The 27,057-nt window shown below is 42.1% G+C and overlaps 4 protein-coding genes across 6 annotated transcripts; 1 reads left to right on the forward strand and 3 right to left on the reverse strand.

The window, feature by feature from the left end:
- Positions 1-1,310: 1,310 nt before the first annotated feature.
- foxred1 (FAD-dependent oxidoreductase domain containing 1) lies at positions 1,311-8,153 on the reverse strand. 2 transcript variants are annotated; one of them, XM_035535367.1, is made up of 12 exons: positions 7,917-8,153; positions 7,438-7,658; positions 7,131-7,241; positions 6,896-7,014; positions 6,703-6,797; positions 6,439-6,540; positions 6,119-6,195; positions 5,751-5,911; positions 5,531-5,660; positions 4,853-4,957; positions 4,536-4,559; positions 1,881-1,971 (listed from the first exon to the last, which is right to left on the reverse strand). In XM_035535367.1, exons 1-11 carry the CDS (start codon positions 8,059-8,061, stop codon positions 4,551-4,553), a joined length of 1,275 nt encoding a protein of 424 aa, XP_035391260.1. In that variant the 5' UTR covers positions 8,062-8,153; the 3' UTR covers positions 1,881-1,971; positions 4,536-4,550. The 2 variants fall into 2 exon arrangements, with proteins under 2 accessions (XP_026871224.2, XP_035391260.1); XM_027015423.2 differs by lacking the exon at positions 4,536-4,559 and having other exon boundaries at positions 1,311-1,971.
- A 135-nt stretch (positions 8,154-8,288) lies between these two features.
- On the reverse strand, positions 8,289-14,487 carry stt3a (STT3 oligosaccharyltransferase complex catalytic subunit A). The gene is made up of 18 exons (XM_027015422.2): positions 14,408-14,487; positions 13,410-13,530; positions 13,259-13,319; positions 13,036-13,157; positions 12,710-12,855; positions 12,417-12,507; positions 11,974-12,080; positions 11,690-11,854; positions 11,326-11,506; positions 10,888-11,043; positions 10,710-10,801; positions 10,460-10,615; positions 9,905-10,093; positions 9,452-9,568; positions 9,229-9,331; positions 8,928-9,116; positions 8,705-8,820; positions 8,289-8,616 (listed from the first exon to the last, which is right to left on the reverse strand). Exons 2-18 carry the CDS (start codon positions 13,495-13,497, stop codon positions 8,578-8,580), a joined length of 2,118 nt encoding a protein of 705 aa, XP_026871223.1. The 5' UTR covers positions 13,498-13,530; positions 14,408-14,487; the 3' UTR covers positions 8,289-8,577.
- Positions 14,488-14,783: 296 nt separating this feature from the next.
- Positions 14,784-19,562, reverse strand: ei24 (EI24 autophagy associated transmembrane protein). Of its 2 annotated transcripts, none has more exons than XM_027015461.2 (11): positions 19,453-19,562; positions 18,786-18,853; positions 18,355-18,500; positions 18,198-18,258; positions 17,862-17,928; positions 17,637-17,761; positions 17,375-17,494; positions 17,155-17,266; positions 16,947-17,058; positions 16,335-16,409; positions 14,784-16,260 (listed from the first exon to the last, which is right to left on the reverse strand). In XM_027015461.2, exons 2-11 carry the CDS (start codon positions 18,825-18,827, stop codon positions 16,098-16,100), a joined length of 1,023 nt encoding a protein of 340 aa, XP_026871262.1. In that variant the 5' UTR covers positions 18,828-18,853; positions 19,453-19,562; the 3' UTR covers positions 14,784-16,097. The 2 variants fall into 2 exon arrangements, with proteins under 2 accessions (XP_026871262.1, XP_026871261.1); XM_027015460.2 differs by having other exon boundaries at positions 18,786-18,919.
- Positions 19,563-19,809: 247 nt separating this feature from the next.
- LOC113580731 (beta-galactosidase-1-like protein 2) lies at positions 19,810-26,965 on the forward strand. The gene is made up of 19 exons (XM_027015455.2): positions 19,810-19,901; positions 20,250-20,435; positions 20,524-20,592; positions 21,455-21,550; positions 22,311-22,419; positions 22,534-22,626; positions 23,020-23,101; positions 23,199-23,263; positions 23,365-23,449; positions 23,795-23,932; positions 24,216-24,296; positions 24,437-24,543; positions 24,981-25,127; positions 25,226-25,297; positions 25,754-25,832; positions 26,016-26,103; positions 26,277-26,388; positions 26,536-26,652; positions 26,756-26,965. Exons 1-19 carry the CDS (start codon positions 19,810-19,812, stop codon positions 26,840-26,842), a joined length of 1,905 nt encoding a protein of 634 aa, XP_026871256.2. The 3' UTR covers positions 26,843-26,965.
- Positions 26,966-27,057: the final 92 nt, after the last annotated feature.

Here is a 27,057-nt window from a genome sequence, read left to right on the forward strand (position 1 = left end):
TTCCAAGAACGTTTGGCCTGGCTTCTTCTTCTCTACAATCAATCTTGCCCAACTATTCATGTCATCTGGAGTAAATATAGGAAATATGCTTCAAAAGGAAGTCGCTGTTCTTTGAAAATTGTCTTAGAAATTAAATTGTATTGGTTAATTAATTATGCAAAGTAACTGAGTTACCTATGAAGAGTTTCTGCTTTGTTACAAAGTTCCCATTAGTCCAAAAAGATAGTTATTGTGTTTGATGCCATCTTTTCAGGGTTAAAAAAAATGGTTAGGCAATATAAGGGATCTGTTTCTCTGTCATGATCAGTAATTACCCTCACCTGATCCAGTCAGTTAACACATTTCTATTTTGGCAATCCCTCCATAATTAGTAGAAATGTAATGTAAAAGAAAAATAAAATCATTTTTCAAAATGCAGAAATCTGTGTGAAGAAAAATGTTTCCCAAGAAATATCTCCCACAGCTAAATAAATGCCCAGATCAATATAAAATGTGGAAAGCTCCAAAGGGCATCCTGGAGCAAGCAGTCTGTACTCTGGCTGAAATTACCCTATTGTGGAGCCTCAGATCACCAGCATGAGAAACATTCAGCTAATAAAAACAGCCTATTCCAAGCACTCCCAAGACCGCAGTCACATTCAAGATGGCACTAAAGGTATGCAACACACAAAGCAACGATGCTTCACTCTTTAGTTTTCCCCAATGCTCCAGACAGCCCACACTATGCTTCACTTCCCAGCACAGCTGTACCATGTTTCCAATGTTCTTGTTTGCTCGGACTAGGCGTGTGTGAAAAGCTAGGCTGTGGATTATCCAGAAATGCTGTTTTTGGGGGAAGATTCAGAAACGATTCCAGCATCACTTCTAACATGGTCACGGGAGACTTGATGACTTACTTTGTTTTCTGTAAAAGCGTAAAGTGGTTTCAGTCATGAATCTTTTCACAAACATGGAAAATAAATAAAAAGGAAAGGACTCTCAACTTGGAACCAGAGCACTTTTAATGCCGAGGTACTTTTTTTTTTTTTTTTTTAAATTAAGGTAACAATCACACTCAAATACATCAATTTTTTTTTTGCCATGATGCTAAAACACATCTATGGCACCTTATCCAGTAATATAAACTCAGAAACAGAAATATATGTGGAATAATTGTTTGCTTTTATCTCATGGATACTGAAAATTTGTCAAAATATATTCTCCTCCTTGAACTCTCCTTGTTATATTTCCCTTACCATTACATGATGAGGAAGAGAACATGCATCCTTTTTTTTTTTTCAGTAACTTGACAGGTTTTCAAATACCCAAATACAGAATGTTATGGTGAGAATCTTGTTGCAGGCCTTTATCCGTAGGAATTTGATTGGACTGTAAAAACAATATATTATTGGTAAATATCGTCTCTCCCTCGTTACCACAGCCTTGGTGATATAGGCAGAATCACTTGATCTGAGGTTGTCTTATTATACTATTATTATCCCGAGAAATGTAGTAGTTGGTAATTGCTGATTTAAGATTGGTTTGAATTCCAGTCCAACCTGTGCAGCTGCATATGACTCTATAGGAATATGTACTTAATGCACACAGTTCTGCAGCTCTGTAGAGAATTGAGCTCTGGTTGATAAAGTTAGTCATGCAAGTAAAAACTTTCAATTTTTTTCACCAGCACTCTGGGTACCTATTTAGCAACCATTAGCTCGTTCCCCTTCCTCCTCGTCATACTATATTCCTCTCTAGTATGGGCTCCTGCTGCAGGATGCGTTTAAAGTCGAAGGCGCTGAGGTCGATGGTCCTGAAGCCTCCATCCAGGACCAGTTCAGCCACGGCGCAGCCCACTGCAGGTGAGTGCTGGAGCCCGTGCCCACTGAAACCCGTGGCCAGAAACATGTTGCTGATCCTTGGATGCAGGCCTATGATGGCGTTCTGATCAAACGTGTTGTAGTCATAAAATCCCGCCCATGCTCCAGTCACCTGGAAAAAAATTCGGTTTGCATGTGTACACGCACACACAACCTGTGAATTATGCTCTTCCCAGCACTGATATGCCAACCTCTTCCCTCCAACAGATCTGAACTGGATTGCTGGAATAATAGACACAGCTGCCTATTTTCTCCTTTACCTAGGTCTTCTATTTAAGCTCCCCTCTCTCGCACCCTCGTTGTGAAGTACTGCCGATCCTATTATGCATATTGAGCCTTTCCTGTGCATTAGCTTTTCTGATTACAGAACTCGGCCTGTATTATAGAACCTGCCTGACACTGACACCTACCGGACTCTGCCCCTTGTTTTCAACCCTGGACTGGCCTGACAAAGTACAGTCAAGCTACCTCCTGCCTCTTTCACTACATTCAGGATCCTACTAAAATCCGTTCAGCTTCACAAACCCAATAAAACCTGTTGCATTTGGATCCTCTCTACCTTGTGTGTTTGCATTCATAACACACAGCTTTCCTTCATCAGCTGATGAAGGACCTCTGTCCAAAACATTCTATTGCTCTGAAAACCTTGTGTACTATGCTGCAATTTTATTATCTTTCAACTGACATCTTTAAACATTAAACCAGTAAACTCAAACTGGGACATCTTTGAGAATAAGGACTTTGGAGTTGTACACATCATCTGTACTCGGCTACATACAGAACTGCATTGACTATATAACCGTCGACAAATATATCTAGGTATATCCCAGTCAGAAGCCAAGGATGACAGAGGTCAACTCTCCTCAAGGCCAAAGACACCGCTTTCAAGTACAGTAACAGGGAGTTATACAGCACTGCCAGAACCAACCTGAAGAAGGGCATCAGGGAGGCCCAACAGGAGGAAGACTGAGGACCTCTTCACCAACAACGACTCATGCTAGGTGTGGAAGGACATCCAAAACCTCACCAGCTACATAACCAGAAACTGCATGAGTACTGTCAGAAATGCCTTAATTGGTTCTTTGCCCGCTGTGGGGTGAAGAATGCAGAGACAGATATGCAACCTCCACCAACCTCTCTGCTGTACAGGGACATGAGGCAAGACGTATGCACAGAGCAGTAGTCGCAAGGAATGCTGCCGACCCTGATGGTGTGACAGGAAGGGTGCTGAATGAATGTGCAGACCAGCTCTCAGAAGTCTTCAGAAAGATCTTAAACCTGTCCCTGTCTAACTCAATCATTTCACCCTATCATTTCATCCCAAAAATGACCATCAGTAGCCTCAACAATTACCATCCAGTTGCACTCACACCAGTCATTATGAAGTGCTTTGAGAGGCTGGTCCTGTGGTCTCCCACCCTCACCAGTTTGCCCACAGGGTGAACAGGTCTACAGATGATGCCATCGCCACTGCTCTTCACATTGTACTCTCCCACCTTGAACACCAGGAGAACTTTGTGAGAATGCTCTTTATAGATTTCAGCTCTGCCATAGTCATACGAGGCAGACTGGTCACTAAACTCAATGACCTGCAAATCTCACAACCCACCTGCCTCTGGGTAAAGGACTTTCTGACCAACCGCCCCCAGACTGTTAAAACAGGCATCCACTTCTCCTCCTCCCTGACACACAGCACTGGACACCACAGGACTGCATGCCGAGCCCCCTTCTCTGAACCTACAACTGCGCTCCCACACATCCCAAAAACACCATCAAGTTTGAGGACGATACAACCCTGGTAGGACTCGGGTACGAATGTAGGCGCTCATATCTCTGGAGTAGATGAGACAGCCTACAGGGATGAAGTCCAAGGACTAGCAAGGTGGTGCTCTAAAAACAACCTCATCCTCAACTCAAAAACAAAAGAACTCTTCGTCGACTTCAGGAAACAAAAATGTAGGCCCTGACCCACTCTACATCTATGGGCACAGGGTAGAAAGGGTCCCTGCTTTTCATTTTCTGAGCATGCACATTGCAGGATCTCTCCTGAACCAGCAACAACAACGAAATAGTGAAGAAGGCACAGCAGAGACCATTTCATGTGACTCCTCAGGAAAAACTGTCTACAGGAGAAGCTGCTGGTTTCCTTCCAATCACTGTTCCATTGAGAGTGAGTTGACATACTGCATCTCGGTATGGCGAGCCACCTGCAGACAGGTAAGCTCTTCAGAGGGTCCTTGCCACTGCCCAGATCACTACTGACCACTCACTGCCCTCCACGGAGGACCTTTTCAGCCCTTGCTGCCTCAGCAAAACAGCCAGCATACCCAACACACCCAGGACACCTATTTAATCACTTATTTAATCTGGTGCCCTCTGGGAGACGCATCATGTCCATTACTTCACAGACAAACAGATTTAAGAGCAGCTTCTACCCCAAAGCCACAAGTGAACTGAACACTACCAAACACTGCTTGGGTCCTGTGCCACTCATACACCCAGCACACACTCTTAGACTACTGCACTGACACCTGTTTATTTTTACGTCAGATGTTCATAACACCACCACCTTACTCATGCACTCCTTTCACTTTAAAGAATACTGAATCCTGCATATGTGAACATTCTCAGCTGCAATATACTTATATATTTTAATGTAAGTGTTATATTTATTACCACTATTACTAGTATTTAAGAACACTGCTCAGCAGAAGGGTGTGTGTGTGTATATGTATATATATATATATATACACACACACACACACACACACACACACACACACACACACACACACACACACACACACACACACACACACACACAGGTATTTCTCAATGCCATATTTCAGGTGTATATTCTATTTCTTTCTGTATGTCTGTCTTTCTAAACCTATTCCCTGGAATCTTCTTGAAAATTTATATACAACTACTTTGTTGTGTCACGGATTTTCTATGGCAACTGCTGATGTTTGAAGTAGTTCTGACATGCTCACCTTCAGACTCTCAAAGGCAGGGACCCGATGGGACAGATGTGGCCAGACTTTCTCTTGAAAAAACTCATGGTCCACTTTTAGATCACTGATGTCCGGTTCCTCGGTCTTCCCCAGGGAATCAATCAAAAACAAACAGTTGCTCAGTTAAAACACTCTAAAGCCACTTACATGGGTCCATGGGTCCAACCAAGACCTGGGTCTGTCACTGTGTCACATTTTCAGTGTCCATTTGTCATAAGTGTCCTTTGGACGGCTGATGATTTGCTTTCTGCCACTACTGCGTTCACTTATTTTAGTAAGGTATCTACTTTAAAACCACCACTATTCCCATAATAATGGATAAACCGGTTACATAGCCAGGAGTCTATGACTGATCATGTACAATAGTAGCAATATAACAGCTAGGTTTTTGATATAAATAGGTGACAACACAGAAGTCCCCAATCGCAGTCCTGGTGAACCCATGTTCTGCCCATGACCCTGCTCCAACAGAACCAGGTCACCTCATAAAGGGCTTGATAAATAGTTTCTGACTTCAGTCAGAAATAAAATTATTAAAGGAAAAAAAACAAAAAAAACAGACAAGCACATGCAGAGTATGCATTCCAGAGGCATGGGACCAGGAGAAGCATTGCAGTATAAATCGAAAACTTCATAAACAGAAAAGCTTGCCCAGACCTCCTCTGGGGAGTTCCCCGTGATGTAATTTCCTCCGAGACCCTCTCGTCTAAAGTAAACTCCTGAGTAGTCAATCAGAAAAGGTGACTCCAGACCAGGACCATCTGGGCAGTGCACCACATAAACATACCTGCAGGACAGTTAAGCCATGACAACGATTTTTTAAAAAGTTTACATACAAACTTTAATCTCAAAATGATAGCATGTGGCGTATTCCTACCTCTTTCTAGGTTCCACGGGTAATGAAAAGCCAGCCATGCTATGTTCTGAGCCCGATCCAATGCCAATCATATCTGCAATCTTCCCTGAATTGACACCTGCAGCATTGATCACGATTGCACACTCCACAGGCTGGTATTCCCGACTGTCGGGCATCTTCACCTATTGTAGCAGATGTTCATGGTTTCAGTTCACACCACAAACAGACAAGAACACAAAAATCCTTTGTGCAACTGACAATTAGCTATACAAAATATGTTCATGTTATGGGGCAAACCCATGAGGAACTGAAAAACAGGTTTTAGTATTTGATTCAATTTAAACTGCATTTGGCCTTTAAAAATGAAGAAACAAAACATACAAACTCACATCGATATATTTGATCCTTTTTATTCTCAAAACATCTCCATCTTCGGTTTCTCTGCTACTTGTGGTGCATGTAAACCCTAAATCATAAAGAACTATTCAACTAAAACAGCAAATTATAAACAGGATGATATGACTACCAGACATCTGATACTTAAGCAAGACTGGCAGACGTTGCCCTGTTTAAAACAAAGATCAAAAGAAGAGTCTTCAAGAGATATCGAAATAAGTCACGTAGAAAAATACAGAACATCCTGGAATGCTGTTTGTTACTGTGTTACACTGATACTCGTGCATCCCCAGAAAAGATATAAAAAATTAACCTGTGACCTCTCCATGGCAATGGAAGACTCCCATAGACATGGCCTTGCGTCTGAATGCATTCAGGAGAGACCAAGGATCAAACCATCCTTCATTTTCTAGCCCTGGCCAATGCAGTGTAGTCAGTACATGCTCCATTTCAACGTCAACATTTATTTGTGAAACAAAACCCCAAAACCCAAATCCTTCACCCAAAAAGCCTAACACACACTTCAGTGTTAAAACATATTAAGATTTTCCAGACCAAAGTAAAAGAGAAGGCTAACCATATGAGGCCAGCACAACACCATCTGTGTTTAGCCAGGGAAATCTCTCCTTAAGCTGGGCTGGTGACAGAAGGGTGACCTTTGCCCCATGCTCTCTGGTGAAGGAAAAAAAAAAAAGAAAAGAAAAAGCAATACTCCATGGAATAAACACTGACATGCAGAGTGCAGTGTGTCATATCCAAAAGATATCTACCTCTGAGTTACATAGTTCTCCTCCATAATATGTGCTACACTTTCACTGGCCAGAAAGAGGTACCCGGAATGGTTAAACTGCAAGTCAATTGGATCCTCGTTCAGTACCCAAAGATGTTCCTAAACAGACCAAAAGAACTCAAACTACAAAACCTTCAAATTCACAATTGCTCATTAATGAACACAGTGTTAAACTCTTAAAAGCACCGTCGCACAGCATTTTGAGGGTCAATTACGTTTATATTCCTCATGAAGTCGACAGAGGCCAAAGACAGCTGGATGTTTTCCTTGAGAGAGAACTGCTGCCGAATCCCACCAGCAGACAGCACTGTGGACGCTTCCGAGTACTCGTGAAACAAGAGAGGGGCAAGAGAAACAAAATCTAATTTGACTGGCGCATGGTTTATTTTTGCTAAATGTTCACACACATCTCAAACATTAGCTTCTCTTATCGAATGCTGGGAAGTGTTCCGATTCGACGGGAACCCTCTACGTCCCGAACTTCACCCCAGAATATAATCCATTAAAAATGTTGCTACTTACGGTGGGATCCTTCTCCACCACCAACACCCTCACGCCGTCTCGGACCCTCTCCTTCTTCTTCAGCCAGTAGGCGACCGACCAGCCGATCACGCCGCCTCCGACGACGACAATGTCGGCTCGATCAGGAGGGAGATCACGCCTCAGCTCGACCGGGCTCCAGTCAGTGCCCGGCATTGCAGCTGCGGCTTTCTCCCTTATTGCTTTAAACTGACCCTCGAGATCTGAGCGCACAAGAACATACTTTAGTTGTGGACTTACGTGGGCGTGCAAAAGGCACAGCTAGTACATTAGCTCGCCGGCTAACTAGCTAGTTACATTACAACGGAATAACCTGCTTATAGATTTACAGCCAAATTACGTGCCCTGAGTTAGCTAGCAAGCTCATCAATACCAGGAAGCTGTCTACACAACAGGTCTCCTCTCGGGAGCCTGCATGATCCTGTCATAAAAGTATATTCCGCGTTAGCCCGAAAAGGTACCTTGAATGAAATCTTTCCGTGCACGTTTCCCAGTGCTGAAGTTCCGACTGCCGTTTAGTGAGAAACGCCAGCTGTGAACAACTCGACTTATAGCCAGCGCACTGTAACCAGGCCCGCTCAAGAGCATCTTGTGCCACCTTGACATTTTTGACACTTCAGTTTGCGAAGACTCTTGGAAATGGCCGTTATATGCTGGAAGACGTTTGGGCAGGAGGACACGGCGCAGCCTGACCTGTTTCGATAACTCCGCCCCAAGACACACCGCCTCAGCGCCAGCCAATCAGGCTCAAGCTTTCGTGCACAATGAACAATCCGTAAACTACACGTCTACATTGACTGTGTATCTGATGGTCAAAGAAAAAGACAAATGCATCCCATTGACTCCATTTATTACCCCACTTGTAGACAAATTCGTTAGTTGGCCAATGATTGCAGAAAACACAATGACAGTTTTCTCAAAAGTTCACACCTCATTCTATTCCAGAGAGACAACATGGCATATCAATTAAAAAATCCAAACCAAAAAAAGCCAACAAAACTCAATCTCCTCCTGCAATTATAACATAAGTATAAAAAATATTCACACTTGTCTCCACATCCCACAGGAAGGCTTTCAGTGCTGTTTGTTAAAGAGGGTGTGTGAATTTTGAGCGTCTTGGCTTCATGTTCGCGAGAGGCCTCGGTTGTCAAGGTCCTTAACCTGTCGGGAACAAACGCAAGTTTATCAGCAAACTGCAGGAGTTCTTGAAAGGTCACACTGAGGCTGAATTGGCCAAAGCAAAATCCACCTTGTATATCCTGACCAGCCAGTGCTCTGTTGTGTAGGCTTCCTCAAGCACATCTAGCTCAAAGTCCTTGTTTCCGATCTCAGCATTGCGAACCCTGTCATAGCCAGGAGGACGTTCTGCAAAGAGCTCACAGGTTAACTCACTGACAAACACCATTGCTAAAACCCTCTCTCAAAACGCAAGCGGGGTTATCTGAAATGGCGGCCTGGACAGGGATACTCACTGGCCTCCGTGTAGACTTGGCCAAAGCGGTAGTAGCACATCTTGTACATGAGACAGTTGAGCAGGACGGGGGAGCCCTCTCTGTCCACACGGAACTCTCCGGTGGGAGTGTAGTAGTCGTGCTCCTTGATGTGCCTCCCTGTGTCTGTGCTGCCTCCAATGCGCACCATCCACAGGAACTTGTTTATGTCTGCAAAACCAAGCATCAGTGTGCATTTGCTTAGAGATTTAATTTCCAATTTCTTTTGGTTTCTTTTTTCTTACTTTTTTTATTTTATTTTTTTTATACGGCATGAGCATACCATCAGACGAATATCCAGTCAGTCCACCAAAGATCACCAAGACGTAGCTGACGTCTAACTCACGCATGATCTCATAGGCTCTCTCCTCTGTGGAGGCCATAGCCTAAGAGCACGCAGACATACGTCAAGAACGATCTACACAGCTCGAAACTGTAGTGCGCATTCCAAAATGGTAAATAAAAAAAGGAATATACAAAATAAGAAATGGGAAAGTTTTATTCACCTGGCCAACTCTAGAGATGTGCGTGTTGTTCCAAGTGTTGTTGTCAACCAGAATCGTCCGATTAGCCATGGCAGTTATCTGATACCCATAATCCCACCATGACATAACTTTGGCATCCTGCAACAGACACATACCTACACATTCAAAAATCACTGCAACATCACAATTTGATGGAAGCATACAGTATGTGATGGTACCAATGACCCCAGTCAGTGATACCTGATCTGGATTTTGACATTCCCCCACAACTCCCTGCTCTCAACTTGTCAGCTAATTAAGCAGCCCATCATGACAAGGTGTATGTGTGTTTATTGTGTGGACAGCATTAGAAGTGGCGGGGGAACTCCAGAAACAGGATCTGGAAACTCTGGTCTAAGTGACAGCTGCTCAAGGCAGACGGGGAAGACCAGGGACCATGGTGATTGCTACAGACAGAGCTTCGCCGCAGCTGACCTCAGGGGTGTTGTGTCGGAGCCAGTAGTAGGCCTCCCTGAAGTCGTCAAAGATGATGCGGCTGCCATCGCCACCGCGGGCCGACAGCACGATGGAGGGAGAAGAGTAGGCCTCGCTCGTCACCCACGTGGAGTGAAAGGTGTATGTGATGAGGAAGAAGGCCATGACCAAGATCATCCCACTTGCCACCTGCAGTCGTAGGGAGCGAAAGCCACCAGGCACAGTTTGTTTAGCTAGACACAGAAGTTAATGAAAATGCCTTCCTTTACTGTCAGCAAAGTAAAACGTTCCAATTCTGCCTGACTATTTATTGACAATTTCATTCTGGGCAGGGGGAGCTCAGTGGTTAAGGTATTTGACTAGTAATCAGAATGTTGTCAGTTCAAGCCCCACCACCACCAAGTTGCCACTGTTGGGCCCCTGAGCAAGAACCTTAATCCTCAGTTGCTCAAGTGGTTTTCAGTCATAATTGTAAGTCGCTTTGGACAAAAGCGTCAGCGAAATGCCATAAATGTCATTTAAACGCAGTTCAAACGACAACGGCCTCAGACTCACCTCATTCTTGATGGGGTAAGTGGCATCCTGTTGCTTCTTGGACTTCTTGTCTGGTCGACTGACATCCAGGTTCTTCATGTATGTGGTGAGCACCTGAGAAACCCCAATCCCTGACAGGATGCACATGACGGGAGCCAGAACCAGCATCAGACGCACCTGGGGGGGGAGGCTGCGATTTAGGAATGAACATGTAACAAAGACATAAATGTTGTTGAGAAATTTCAGGTGAAAGTACATGTTTGGAACCTACCATTACAGCTGAGAAGTACATGCTGGTGACACCATACATGATGATGAAGATACGAGCATCGGAAAGGTTGTTGAAGCAATAATACAGGCCCACTGCAAAAAGTAAAGCCAGTCAGTCACCTTTCAGTATTTTATGGAAGGATATTTCCAGAAAATTAACAAAAAGGAGGGCTAATTACCAGGGAACATGAAGACTAGCAGTTGCAGGTCAAAATAGTAGGAGGACCAGGTGGTGGGTTGGTGCTCAGAGACAGAGGCAATGATGGGGATGTTGTTCTTAGCATAGGACGGATCCAGCAGGGAGTAGAAACGGCCAGTCCATGGGGAGATCTTCCCTAGATGCACAAGGGAGACCGCCATAAGTCTTATGGGGAAACCAGAGTGGACATACTGTATATTAAACCACCTCTTTATTCTGTGTCTACGTTTAACTGGGACAAGAGTGGATATGGTAGTTCAGTGTAATGTAATAAATAAGAAAGAAACTGGTCCAACAAGTCAACCATCAAAGCCACTGTGCCCCTCAAACTTTTTAAAACAATCTTAAATAGTTTTTCGTTAAGATAAGGGTGGCTACGGGGAGCCGGTGTGTGAGAGCAGGGGTCGTGACTCCTCACCTGTGAGCATGAGCACAGCTCCCACGGAGAGCAGTGCAAAACCCACGAGGGAAATTACACTTTTAAACAGGATCTCAAATTGTTGGGCGTTCAGCTTGCTCCGCAGGTAGTCCACAAAGGCATGGATTTGGCACAGGCCAAACACTCCAAAGGCAGCCATGTGTTCAGAGGACTGCACAGGCTAGCAGACAAAAACAAGCAGCTTATTAACATGCATGTATGCATGCAAAAAAAAAAAAAAGTGCTGTTGACACACTGAAAAGACCGAACGGTACCAGAATAGTGCCAATTTATCAAGTTAATCACCTCTGCCCAGAAATACAATTCTGCAGGTAATACAAATTTGATGGGTGCCTTTAGATACCTGGAATCCTACAAAAGAGATCTGCATGGACAGGATGGTGCCCAGGCAGTACACGGTGCAGTAGGCCACGTAGATGCGGTGGGAGAAGCGGCCGGTGAGCATCAGCACCAGCACGTGCAGAGGGATGAGATTGATGAGGAACACGTAACCACCCCACGACGAGACCTGTTAGCATAGAAAGCACGCTCAGACAGGCTGCAGGGGCTCATGCACGCAAAGCACTCTCAAAAAAGTGACACACTGAACTCGGAGGGAAATATTTGAATTGAGAGAATATCCCCCACCATGTAAAAGTAAGCCAGGGCACACATGGAGGACCAGTACACCGAGCCCGTCTTCACTGCCTTGATCCACATGTAGTAGGTTAGCAGCATGCAAAAAATGGCGATTCCTTCACAGAGGATGAAACGGGACAATCCACGACTTAATCATATGTTGCATGTCTGCACCTGTCATGGTTACATGTTCATTTTTGTGGTATTGCTTTTTTTCCACCCTACTTTTACAGCTACAAATATACACGACTAAATATGTAATTTACAATAAGAAAAGGTGACCTCATCTGGACAAGCCTCAACATCATAATATGAAAGTACAGATCATAGATGTGTTTTATTTCTTTAAATGCCATTAAAAAAAAGTAGACAGACAAACAAGCATTACAGCAAATATGAAATGAAGAAGATTTAGGCTGCATTAATACAACATCTGAGTGACAAAAATATACCTTCATTGTCATAGGAACCTGCAACAGAACGGGAAATGTATCCGGGTACAACTGCAATCATGGCAGCAGCAAGGAGTCCAGCACCAGCATCCTGTGACACACACACACACACACACACACACACACACACACACACACACACACACACACACACACACTTTCAACTCAGCTCCCAAGGGGATGTTTACCATCAAGGAAATGCAACAATAAAACACCATTATATCAGAGGAAACTGTCCAAACTGAACTGATCAGAGCAGGACAGACAAGTGAGAAGAGTGATGTGTGTCGTACCTTGAGCTCCTTGGTGAAGTGGTAGGTGACGATGGCAGTGAAGGAGGAAAAGAGAGGTGCGAGAAAGACACAGACGTTGCGGATGTCTATGGTGACGTGGAAAAAGTGGAGCATGTGGTAAAGGGCTGCAGACGTGATCATCAACCCTGCGCAGAACACAGACCGCGTCAAACCCACGTCCACGCAAACAGGCCTCTCAGGTTCTTAGGCTCAGTTCCTCGACTGGGATCCTTTCGTTTACTGAACCATCTTAAGAATGCTTGGTATCAGCACTGCAAAGGAAAACTCCCCAAATATCATAGAAACAATCCAGCCTCATCTGCTACCTGGATAGATGGTGCCTCCGATGATTCTCCCAAGAGGATACCAAGCACGGTCATCAAACCAATTATGAAACTTGTAAAATCCCTCCTCTGCCAGGAAGCGGGTGGTGCGGTAATTGAAATACCTAAATATGGGAACAAAGGGAAGACAGAATTAATGCCTGACTATAAGCGGGAGCAACACACTCATGTTTTCCTTACACAGTAGAGCTGCGTGGCCACTTACGGATCAAATTCATGGATGACGCTCTCGAATCTCAAAACAGAGAACAGCCTAGTGGAGAATGCTGATGAGGAACACAAGACGTGAGGTGTTATACTAAACAAGGTCACACACATGCTGTATAAGCCAGATTTAACAGGTAAATGCCACTTACACAGCACTGCTGCCATGGACAAGATCAGGAGCTTCAGCAATGTGTCCTGTTTCTCGTAGGACAGCCGCAGGAAACCCATCTTGGTCATCTTCACACCAGAGGCAGGACTACAACCCAACACCTATCAGCCAACAGAAATAGTAAAACACAAAAAAATAGTTTGCTTTGATTTACTTGTTTTTTTTTATGTTTGAATGCCAATCGTTTAGATAAAATATGATGGGGTAACCTTTTTTTCCTCTTATGCTTCACGAACCCATGAAATTAATTAGACAAAACTATTAGTCCAAATGCGCAAAAGACGATTCTTTAGATAAATAAAGCGATGTCGGTGCAATACTAGTTCCAACCAGGAAAGGACGCGTTAACTGCAGTTTAACAAGTCTGTGCAAATAACGTATGGATACCAGCTAGCTAACCGAGTTAACCAACCGGTGCAATGACAGCAGAAGCACGAATATTTTAATCCAAGGAATTGCACTAAGTTTTTATGAAATCAAACAAACAAACAAACAAACAAACAAACATGCTATCTAGCGACTAACACATCTTAGGTTCACAACGTTAGAGGTTGAACCGCTATCTGATAGATGGCTAGGTATCTAGTTAGCTAGCATAGCTAAGATAGCTAATTGCAGAAAACTTGACCAGTGATTTGTTACTGGTTAATGGCAATGCGTGAACCATCTTAACGTTAGATACCCATCACACCTGCAACACGTTCGACGAAAACACAAGATCACATCCTATTCTTTCTATTTCATACACCATAAATGTGAAGTACTAACTACCTATGGGCATTACAACCTATTAGAACAGATCTGTTTCCTACAGCCAGCTAACATTAGCTAGATTGTTAAATAGCAAGATAAAACAGCGAAATAGGTCATTACGAAACTTTTCCTGGACTAATTTATATCTGTATCCATGCCCTCACAACTATGTTAATCTCAGGCTATTTTCGTACAAACGGCAATGTTCGGGATTTCTAAATTTACCAGTTTCGTTCACCGGCGGTTCAGCCACTTCTCTCCTGCTCCACACTTACTTTCCCACACTACCCTCTGGGCGATCAACAGCCCGCCCAGCCACGTACAGCATGTGTTTATTGGCTAATATGAAAGCATCGCCGCGAATTGTCTTCTCTGATTTGCTGTTAAGTTGCCATTCAAACCGAGAAAGAGCGTATACGTTTCTTACGGCGCTTCAGAAATGACGTGTCCTTAGTCTGTGGTTCTTAGCAAAGATTGTACGTCCATGCCGGTATGAGATGGGAAGACGTATAAACTGGGGGGAAAAACACCGACTAACGGTTAGAAATGATATGTATACAAATGCTGTAAGACTAGATCTTAGCAGAGATTAAAACTCTTATTTTGATTTGTCTATGCAGATCAAGTTTATTTAAATGTGTAATACTTTTACAAAATGTAACTCACATATATCAACCTGCATGTGTAACACAATGTACTTCTTACAATAAATACCTTTTCAAAAGGAAAACAAGAAAGACCACCACATCTCTCAGTGAATACAGTGACAATGAGATGGTGACTCAACATGTGCTTCTAGTAAAATATGTGTAACCTGTTGAGATTAAACAATAAAGCCAAAGAGTGTTTTAGGAGGGACAACTAGTAACCATCCCTGCAACCACTGCTTGTTGATATAAATGAGAGTTATACATATTAAGCCATTTGGCAGTGTCATTTGACAATAGTAGGATGAATCTTTATCTACTTTGTGCATTCTTTCAGTACTGATATTGTTCGTTTTGAAACCATTACGGATAACATTTTTGATCGGCAGAACACCTAGCACAAATCTCTCAACTTTTAACATGGAATTCACCCTACCCAAAGTAAACATGCATTGGAAAAAGCAGCTCTATTGTTCTGTTTTCTGCAGCATCATCATCTCTGCATAGGTTAATAACAACCCTATTTTGACAAAGGTCCAATGACACCCAGTTAGATCTCACAGTAAAATGTCAACACAGTAGGCAAGAACTGAATAATTTTTCCTCTCAGAAGGGAATGAAAGCCGATTTAAATTCTGCTTCTGAAAAGTAAACCTATTTGAGGATTAAATAGAATTTCAATTGTCCTATTATTACACAGTTCAGATTAAACAAGACCACCACACCTTAGGCAAGTGTGGGGGTGTGTGTTAATGTATTATTTGCGGACTTATAACAGCAGGCTCCTCTGGTGCCACTTGCTCTGATATGTAAATAAATAGAAGGCCATAAACAGTTAAAAACCCAAAACAGTGAACAAAGTCAATGAAGACTATTAAGAGGGAAACTTGTGTAAAAGAAAATATATACGCACATGAATAGGTTTTACGTTGTAATTTGAAAATTCTATAAATCACCCAAATGGCACATAATGAGTACAAAAACAGTCCAACAAAATTACACTACAAAACAAGAATTGCAGCCTTGTGCATGTGTGAAACAGACACAGCTCAGTCCAATCCAAATAATTAGTCATTCACATTTAAAACTAACATAAATCAGCCTGATCAATCCTCCATAATGACATTAAAAGGGCTGAAAAATCTTTAAAATACACAGAAAGCAAGACAGACTAAATTTCCTTTTCCAGAGCCCTCGCACTCAGTCTCGCCTCACACGTGTGTGGAGCGGCTGATGGTCGTGGATGTGCTGGCTAACCGTGGTGGCGGTCACTGAGTGGGCAGCGGTCTCGTGCGGCTCGGGGACGTGCGAGATGAGGGCAGCTTCTCCGCGGAGTTGGAGGAGGTGAGAGCGCTCTGCAGATGGACCGTCTTGTGGAACAGCTTGTTACTAATGAGAACCACCAGGGAGAACAGGCGGAGCTGGAAGTGGCTGCAGAAGTAGGAAACAACAGTGATGGACTTGTCACAATAAAAATGGAAATAAAAATAAAAACTAAAACTCACTAAAGCTTCACTGGGGTCTTGGCCTCATTGGCGCTGATGATGAAGAGGGGGAACAGAATTGAGAAGAGACAGCCACTGAAAGAAACAACAGAGAATACATTAAGGAAACAAAGAATTTATGCAAAAAGATTAGACATTGTAATCTTAATTCTTCTTTTTTTAAAAGAAGATATATCTTTAAAAATGATATTGTGTAGTGTAGTGGTTAACAATGCCACCCCTTGTATGAGACTGGGTTTCAAGCCTGGGCAAATGGACTATGCTATACCAATAGGGGTCCTTGGGCAAGACTTCCCACATTACATTTGTCTCTGTAACAGAGATAAGAGCTTCTGCCAAATGTGAAAATGTACATACAAATAGTAATGAATTATAAGCCATTTAAAATAGTAATAAATGTATGCCTTCACATATACATTCAGTTATTTAATGGCCTCACGAGAGGCCATTTCATTCCCAAATGGCAATGAATAGGGCACAATAGGAAAAAATGTAGCATTCCAGTTAGAATCATGGTTTCAGGTTGTTAGCAATTGTCTCATGATAGCCATCCTTACTCACAACAAGTATAAACAGAGGAAGCACAATCTTTGGCAGAGAAACAAAAAATACCTTATGATATAGGAAGATGGCAATGCTGTCAAAAGTGCCATGGGCAGACCAAAGCCAAAGTAATACGGCCAGTTCCTTTCAATGTTTGACAACCGTTGATGCATTTCAATCCCTTCCAGAACACAGACAAACATACCATTAGCAGTGTTAACTTTACACACAAAACTGACAAAGCTCATTCAAACCTGACAGGACACAATAAACTCACCATGGTTGAACCAGCGATATTCAAAGCAATAGAGTGAATAGAGCAAAGACATGTGGAGGAGGCTGACCATCTGACCAATAGCATCAATGGGGAAGAGGCTGACAATCATGCCCTAAAAATGGTCCAAGACCGAATAAGGACACAGACACACACAATCTTAGCCAGTGAGTGCATCTAATGCAAAACTAGGTGAGAGGTGAGAAAAGATTTGCTTTTATACCTGAATGAGAAAGAGGGCCTGGAGGAGAAGGTTGAAAAGCATATCAGCTATGATCTTGCTTACACTTGGAAAAGGCTGAGCTTTGCGTCCAGAGACTTCAAACGCCAGATCAGCAATGTCCTGTCCAGAGAATCAAGTTATCATTTTTGTATGCTTACAGTCTCTAACCCAGCAATGTACATTAAACACTGTTCAGAAGTTATATGGATAGATTATTTTAAAAAGATATATTAGTATTTGTATTCAGGTAAAATAGCCTCACCTGGAACCAAATGGCATTGACAATCTTGCTAAGCACAAACAAAGGGAGGACCCAGAGAGCACTAAACACTGAGGTTAAGATGAATTCCAACCAGGACCACACGTTTCCATGCAAGGAGGGGTCACCTATGCCAAAAACAACAGGCCTCTCAAACACAGTCAACAGATTCTACAGTTGAACATGGTAAACTTACTCAGTCCATAGCCCAGAGAAACACAAACATACCAATAATTCTTGCAGTAAGAGTCTGGAGCAATGGTATAAACACGCGGTAGAAAAGAAAGAGACTCAGCTGTGAGGGCAGAGGATGTATTCATAAGTCAAGTCAGCAGGAACAACAACAATGATCACGTTTTCATTCAAGTGATTTTTTTAAATTGCTTTAGCACTTAAAAATATTTGTAGATATAAACTACAATTGACGTTTTAGGCTAATATTTTACTGACAATTTTTTTATTTTCATTGCATATATATATTGACAATGTTATTGTTATATTACAGTGACCTATGTTAATGACAAAACTCAATATTTCACATTAATGAGCAAAGACAATACATACCCAAAATACACCACCGTTCCAGGCACAACATTGAAAAATCCTACTTGCTACTTTGGGCTCACTAAAAAAAAAACAACGATGAAAAGTTTCAAAACGATGCAGTAAAGCAGTCTAGGTTGGCTGATGCCAACCCTGCACTGAGACCCAGCGCACGTACCTCTCGTGCTTGCGGTCCTCGCTCTGAGCCCGTCTCTGGGCCAAGGGGCCGCTCACTCTCCGCTTCTTCTGCTCCTCCCGCTTTTGCTGGATTCGGGCATCTAGCTTGGTGATTGTTGTGATCCCCAAAATAGAATCCTTAATCCCCTAAAAAATGAAGCAAGAAATCTTGCTTTACAATTTGATTATTTTTCAGGAAATCAAACCTGTGACTTTCATGTTGCTACCACCTGAAATACAGGAAAGCCACAGTAAGTTATCTACAGTTATCAAAGCGAATACTGATAAAAGTTGCCATGGACATTTACTACATAGTAGTAACTGTACATGTAAATATGATGGGTTTGAGACCTCCCTGCGGAACCTGGTCTCAGTAACACGTTAAAGAAAGGCACATTTTCCTCATGTGTGATCTGGGTTAAATGTGCCAACCGTCGCAACATTGCGGAGGAACGCCCTGACACTGTCGGTCATCTCCAAGCCAGCTGGAGAATCATCAACTGCAGAAGGAGAGGGTACTGAAGATCAGACAAGCTCTCATGATAGGAGCAGGAAATGCAAGCAAACTGTTGAGAAAAAGACATGTATTTATTTGTTTATTTAGGCATTCCCTTTTAATAAACCATGGCAAAAGATTGCTAAGGTATTGAAGCCTTTATTAATAATGTTGACGTCTTTATATTATCTAGCCGTTGTGTCTACTTGTTTACTGTAATAACTAAACTAGGTGGCGTTCTCAACGTGATAACACATAGGTTAGCTAGAGTAACAACACGGACAAAACCTTACTTTTAAAATGTTCGCTAGTCAGTTTGAAAAACTACCTCGGTTCATGGGAAATAACTGCTACAAATGTTATCACAGCAAACAACAATACTATTAATAGCGAGTTCGCATGTTACACAGCTAGACAGACGGCCAGATACGTTAGTTGTAAACAGAACAAATTTAGCTGGCTAGGAAGCTAGCTAGCTAGCGTTAAATGGCTCAAAAAGCCGATGGGTTAGCTTGTATTGGCTAATGAGACGCGTCAAAATAACAGCAAGAACGGTGAGAATGTTACTGGAACACCCATCGGGATAGGTGACGAACTTCGTACCTCATATACCCGATTTTGATAAATCTTCTATTTTCACAAAGCCTTCTTAAGCTCTGCTTTCAACAAAAAAACCTCACAGCTCTCAGGCCATTAAACTAGCTAGCGCATGCGCGTTCTTCGACGTTTGAGAATTTGATGGGATTTGTAGTTCTTTGGGGAACGAGCGCATTCCCCGTCCTTTCCAAAGAGAGTACCTACCTGGGGCGGCGCCAACAGCCCGTTTCCAAGAAACGAGAAACATGTTTTACCTTTTACTGGGATGTGGATGAACTCTCATGAGTGGTGCATGACTGTGTTAGGCTATGGTTCTGATTTGCACGACCATTTCGTATTTACTAACCGATTAAACTCAGACCGATGGTTTTTCTAAGTGTAAGAAGCTCTCACAGAAGACGTTATATTATTCTCCTTTTAAGTATCTGTGGTGTAATAATTTACCGTCAGATCAGGTAAGAAGTAGCATTATTTTGCATGTGTCCTTCACAAATGTACAAACTGTAGCTAGTATGTTTTTAGACGTGCACTACCTAGACTATTCGAAGACTATGCATAGCGCACACAATGACAGGTGTATGATGACTGTAAAGTGTCATTTGACAGTACTGCTAATATAAACATTAGTGGCATTTAATTTATTTTAACATTAGTTACATTTCAAATTAAATTCTATACAGCTATAGATATCACATAGGTCTGTGTGTAATGTGATGGTGTAGTCCCTTGTGTGGTATTCTCTGTTCTTTATGGGCTATGTCAGAAAACTTTGTGGTAACTATAGCAGTGACTTCTTCATTCAGTGGGCAAACAGGAAAGATGAAAATAAACAGAAGAGAGGGGTTGAGTGTCAACTCTTCCCAGTTCGCACTGGGGGGAGAGCCGTTCCGCATCCTGGGGGGTTCTCTTCATTATTTCCGGGTGCCCAGAGCCTACTGGAGGGATCGGATGATGAAAATGAAGGCCTGTGGAATCAACACACTCACCACGTAGGTGTGAAACAAGCCTTCATACCTGAGTGGCTTTTAAAGAAAACCTGGAGCTAGTTAGCAATGATAAACGTAAGCTGTTTTTCAGACAGGTGCCTTGGAACCTACATGAGCCTAAAAGAGGTGATTTCCAGTTCCATGGAGGTCTGGATTTGGAGTAAGAGCAGTTTCTGTTCCACTGTCTGTGTATGAATGTCATTCACATTTACACAAATGTTTACTACTGAGGTTATTGGCCTAGTCCCTGGGGACCCAGACCCAGACCCTGTCAGGCTTGTGTTTTATTCCAGTTCCTAACACACCTAAAACTGGTAACAAATATTCTACAGCCCTTGATCATCTGTCCCAGGTGTTTTTGGGCTGGGATAGAAATGAGGAATGACAAGGAGCCCTTGCTGACTAGACTGAGAACCTCTGAGACACCTGCATATTTTATTCTTGATTTTTGGATTCTTGGATCTTACTTCAGAGATCCAAGAATGTTAATGTTGTGCAAAGCATTTCTTAATTTAGGCAAATCTGTTGTCTAGGCAGCTTCTGTTCTCTATCCCCTGACAGCATTGTCAGTTGACTTCAGTCAGGTGGGATTTTAACCTGCTTGTTTAGTAGTATACCCAGTCATTACCTGTGCTCTCCAGACTATAGGGATTGCATCACAGATGCACTCATTAAGATGCAGCTGTCTTCACCATAACGACAGGTTTTCTAAGCATTTGGTTTGAGATTGCACAGCTAGGCGCTGGCTATTAATGCAAAAGGTGCAGACCTCTGAAATAGGGATGTGTGTTTTTTTGTGTCTGTCAATTACATTTTATTTAGACAAAGTCATGTTATGGTATTAGATGATGATGGAGATTTCAGATAGCCCAGAGCATTATATTGATTACATTCTATTTATTATAGTTATTGTTATCTTATATCCCACTATTATAGTTATATCTAGCTTCAGTGTTAATTTATAAGATCTTACCATTTTAACTGGGTAAGCTCTCTTAATTCACAGTTTCATGATTCCTCAGGACATTTCTTCTCCAGGCTGCTGACGTGGGTCTCTGGGTTATTCTGAGGCCTGGGCCATACATATGCTCAGAGCTGGATCTGGGAGGATTGCCTAGGTAGGTATCTTGCATCGTTAGGGTCACCAACCCTTATCAAGCCACATTTATTAATCTGGGTAAAAACTGGTTGGATATGTGTCCATTTGTAGATTTGTTTTTTAATGCGTTTTAGTGTAAAATCTGCATAATGTAGAAATTAAAATATATGTAAAAAGATAAGAAAAATAGTAAAAGAAAGACAGATAATTAACAACTATCATGAATTCAAAAGTACGAAGAGTAAAGAAACAAAAAAGTAAAGAGACTATAACATGTAAACAATTAAGCCTAAAAGCCTAATTAAAAGTAACAAGTGCATCGCACAATTTATAAATGGCAACTGCCAACAGCTCCTAGGCATTCAGGAAAAGAAATCCAGAGGTCGAACTTGGGGCCAGAGCAACTAAAAGCATGTGTAAGTTTCTCACTGTGAGCAGTGAAGACATTGACCTAGGGTAAAGTCAGAGACTGCATGATGAGCCATGTTTCACCCTACTACGTTACTATCACAATGAAAGGCCATACCTGAGCTGCCCTTAAGGAGCCTATTGCTTACAGTTCTTCCATTTTACTGCTCACATTTTTATCACACCCATCAGACAGACCATGTTTGCTGTGCCAAATGCACAATCTCTTATTTATGCCAGTCGTTTTATGTTCTTATAAACTGACTGACCTATGACTGACTGACTGTTCCTATAGACTGTAGACATCACATTAAAGTGTTGCAAATGCTGAATGAGCAAGAACATTTATTTTCTTCCATGTTCTCCACTAGTTGGCTCTTAAGGGACAGCACGATGAGGTTGAGGAGCATGTACTCAGGGTTTACAGTGGCAGTTGATGCTTTTTTTGACAAGCTCATTCCAAAAGTGGTGCCTTTGCAGGTAATGGATTTGAGAGGTCAGAAGCTGTTTAACATTTAATTAATTATATGAAAATAAAACTTTACCATCTTAGAGTAATTTATAAATTATTCTTAATTCTTTTTTTTTTTTTAGTTTAAAAAAGGTGGTCCCGTCATAGCTGTACAAGTAGAGAATGAATATGGATCCTTTGCAACAGACATCAGCTACATGACATTTCTTAAAGAGGTATGGAATCTTCTTGCAGACCAAAATGTAACGTGTATTTTCTCCAAGCATGTAGAGATATCTCTGCTTTTATATCTCACAACACAAGACAAAAATATTGGTCTTACTAAATGACTACTGCAGGCAGAACAGCAGCATGGTCCTTTACTGAAATAACAGGCTTACTCAGGTCAATCAACAATTGGAGAGATTCCAAAGACCAAGGAACTAGAAATGTGGTGGAGACTGTGCAAGTGACCAGTGGAGGGCTTCAAGTGTATATCACCCTGATGAGCAGCAGAAAGGAAACAGCAGCTGTTAAGTTCTGGGGACGTGGTGGACAAGTATTCCCGGGGATGGATATGTGACAGACACGCAAACTCAAGTGGGTTGTGTGCTGTTTGTTTTGAATAGGCTCTGCAGTCCAGGGGCATCAGTGAGCTTCTGTTGACATCAGACAACCACAAGGGCTTAAAGGATGGAGGAGTGAGTGGAGGTAAAGGATTCCGGTATATGATGTACTGTTTATATGAAGTAGAAATATTTGGAATGTCAGACATGGTTAGATTTCACAGTTTTTGCCCTTGTCTTAGTCCTCCGAACATTAAATCTGCGAAAATTGAACTTTGATGACATCAACTATCTGGAAGCTGTGCAGGTAAACGGGAGATTTGTTTTATCACATTATGCAGTTATGCATATAATTCTCTAACTGTTGGATATATTTGCTGAATATTGTGGTGTGCATGTGCTTACCAGCCTAACAGTCCCATACTGGTTATGGAGTACTGGACTGGATCGTTTGATGGTTGGGGTGATCTTCATCACATTTTTCCAGCGGAGGGTAATTTTTATTTTATTTCTTTGTGTGTGTGTGTGTGTGTGTTTGTGTGTGTGTGTGGGTGTATGTGTGTGTGAGTGTGTGTGTGAGTGTGTGTGTGTGTGTGTGTGTGTGTGTGTGTGTGTGTGTGTGTGTGTGTGTATGTGTGTGTGGGTGTATGTGTGTGTGGGTGTATGTGTGTGTGTGTGTGTGTGTGTGTTTGTGTGTGGGTGTATGTGTGTGTGTTTGTGTGTGTGTGTGTGTGTGTGTGTGTGTGTGTGTGTGTGTGTGTGTGTGTGTGTGTGAAAACAGCTTGCTGCCCTCAGTATTTTACTAGATGCACTTTTTTCTTTCGCCGTTTTTCGGCAGACATGCTTTCCGCAGTGAGGGAGATTCTTAGGCGGGGCATGTCTATAAACTTGCACATGTTCCACGGTGGAACCAACTTTGGATTTGTGAGCGGCGCTTTGACGAGCCCCTCCTACAAGCCCCTAATCACAAGCTATGGTTCGTCATTACTCTTTGTCTACTGCTTCTGTATGCTTTTCCTTTCCAATTAGGTCTAAGTGAATGTGATAAGGTTTTGTTGTATACTATTGCACTACTCAAAACCGCCAGAAGGGGGAGGTTTCAAGCCGTTTGATGGATGTCAAAATGAAATACCATGTCAAACTGATTCTGTGTGTTTCAGTAAATATAACCAATAAGAATGCGACTATCTACTTATTCCTGATAAGAAATCTGTAAACATTAAATTGCTGTCATTTTGTACTTTTTTTGTCTTATTTAGATTACAATGCACCTTTGTCCGAGCGTGGGGATTACACACCAAAGTACCATCTGCTGAGAGACCTTTTCAGTCGTTACAGCGGTTTGTGATGCCCTACACATCTCGCAAAGTGCTCTGTTGCAGTATACAGCTTGTTTACTGCTGCATCAGTATCGCTGTATTTAATCGCTAGACCTCCGGCCCCTAGTTCGACTGCCCTTACTGAACATGTGTTGCTGCAGGCGAGCCGCTGCCTGCGATGCCTGCGCTGCGCCGGAATGAGGGTTATGAGGAGGCGATCATGTACCAACACCTCTCGTTATGGGACGCTCTGCCCTTCACACCGGAGGTGAGGGGAGAAGGCCCATATTTTGCTGGTGCACCTCGACACCATTACTTTTACCACAAGTTCAAACAGTTTGCATGAACTCTAAAATAATTAGTTCGTGGTAACATAGAGGAGAATGGCACGATTTCCAGGTATTTTTAACGTGCGCTAAAATATGAAACATTTCAATGCGTTTTTTGTTTTTTGTTTGTTTTTTTTAATTAATTGATTTTTTTTTTATAGGTGTGGAGTGAGGTAAATTTTCTATTTAGGTAGTAGGACAAATAAACTCCAAATTATAGTAATACAAAATTAAGTGTTAGCCTACAAGTCCCAGTGGTGCTATTTCAGGCTTTCGAACAATGTTCCACTACAGTCGGTAGTTTATAACAAGCAAGCAAACAAACAAATAAATAATTGAGATAATGAGTAAAAAATGTATTTGTTTATTCTTGAAGCCTTTTAAATCGCAAGCCCCTATTAACATGGAGAATTTCCCAGTGAACAATGGGAATGGACAAGCATATGGTTATGCTCTCTATGAGACAACCATTACCAATGGAGGCTTCTTAAGGTCTGGAAGTAGTATCCAGGACAGAGCTCTGGTAAGTGCAGGCCAAGAGCTGTGGGATTAACTGTGCAATTATTTGTCAGTGTGGTTGTTCTATCATCTGATAATAATAATAAGACACTATTGCATAAGGTGTTTGTGAATAGGAGTTTCATTGGCATATTCAACTACAAGACGGTGGAGTTAGCGGTTCCTGATGGGAAGGTATTGACTTTTTCTTGTTTATCCCTGAATTTAATTGTGTCGTCAGTCTGTTGCTCTAAAAAGCTTTATTAGTGATTTACTAGTGCTGTCAAAATATGCATTTCACCGCTCACAAGGTGAAAAATATACTGCTGTCTAATTTACGCGTTAAACATATAAACATATGATATTTACATATAAGACTGAATAAAGTGGTTACTGTGTGTATGTGCTTAGTCATGACACTAGTCATAGCACCACACTAGTCTTGCAGCATCACAGAATCTGAAGCTATCTGAATGCCTTTCAAAGAGCTGTTGGGTCTTTATATGGCACCCTTTCTAAACTTTAAGCAGGTTTCTTAAGGGTTCTTACTCTCTGAAACCTACTAAAGCAAAAAGAAATTCTGCTAAGTGAAATTCTCTTTCACCATTTGATTATAAAAAGCTGGTGGCGTCTAAATTTCCATGTTTGTAGGAGGAAAGAACTTTGAGCTTACTTGTGGAGAACTGTGGGAGAGTACACTTCAGCAAAGCCATGGACAGTCAGCGCAAAGGTACTGGAGCTGTTAGAAAGAAAATATGATGTCTACTGTAATTCAGTATGTTCTACCTGTGATATCTGTAAGACATGAAACAGCAAAGGTTTGTACGTTTCTGTTCTGTTCTGTCCGGTGATGATCTTTATCAGCATATATACTGTAACTGAGTTGTTTGGTTTTATCTGAAACTATTTTCAGGTATTGTAGGGGACATTTTATTGAACAGTCTGCCACTGACAGACTTCGTCATTTACAGCCTGGATATGACACAGAGCTTTATTGACAGGTTAGTGAAACCTACATATATTTAATATATACATAATATATACATAATAATATATGTATATATTATTATGCATCAGAGCAAAGGCTGCTTACGTTCTATTCATGGGAATTTTTAGATGATTTGTTGAGGAGCGCACTAAGACAGCAAGGTGCTGATCGTTTCACTTTGTTTAGCTTGTACAGAGCTCCATGGAAGACCCTTCCTAACAAGCCAAGCTTTCCAGGATTTTTTCAGGGAAGACTGTTCGTGGACGGCTATCCCAGTGACACGTTTCTCAAACTGCCGGTGAGCTACAGAGATATTTAATGCCCCTGTATCACTGATCAGTTTCGACAGAACCTTTCAGGTCCAGCTGTGTGCATTCTGCCGATAGAGAGGTATTTCATTCCATGAACGACAGTAAGGTCATCAGTAGTCATCTGTGGTTATTAGGGCTGGACCAAAGGCGTGCTCTTCATCAATGGACAGAACCTCGGACGCTACTGGGACATCGGCCCACAGCAGAGTCTTTATCTCCCTGGACCGTCCCTCAACAGTGGAATCAACCAAGTCAGCTGATTTATGCCATCTTTTTAAATCTCTCTTGTCAAATCCTGTTATTATTGATCTATTTATTTATTTGCCACCAAAGGGTTTCTTGCCTTCTTTTTAGGTCATCGTGTTTGAGGAGGAGGATAGTGATTTTAAAGTCCAGTTCGAGGACACACCTGACCTGGGAATGACTGTAGACATTCAGTGAACACAGTTCTGAACTTTTTTCCAACTGTTAATGTTTACTGCAGTGCAGGGCTCCAGTGTCATTACATGTTGCTATTACTGCTCTGGGCAGAGTTTCCCCAAACCACCTTACGGGTTCCCCTTCCACCCTCAAATCTGATCTGTGTGTATCATGTCAAGATATTTAAATATTGGTTTTATATAGGAATTTTCTTTTTCTTTTCTTCTTATGATTAT

Source organism: Electrophorus electricus, chromosome 17 (assembly GCF_013358815.1).
Source record: "Electrophorus electricus isolate fEleEle1 chromosome 17, fEleEle1.pri, whole genome shotgun sequence".
In the NCBI taxonomy this organism is placed as follows: domain Eukaryota; kingdom Metazoa; phylum Chordata; class Actinopteri; order Gymnotiformes; family Gymnotidae; genus Electrophorus; species Electrophorus electricus.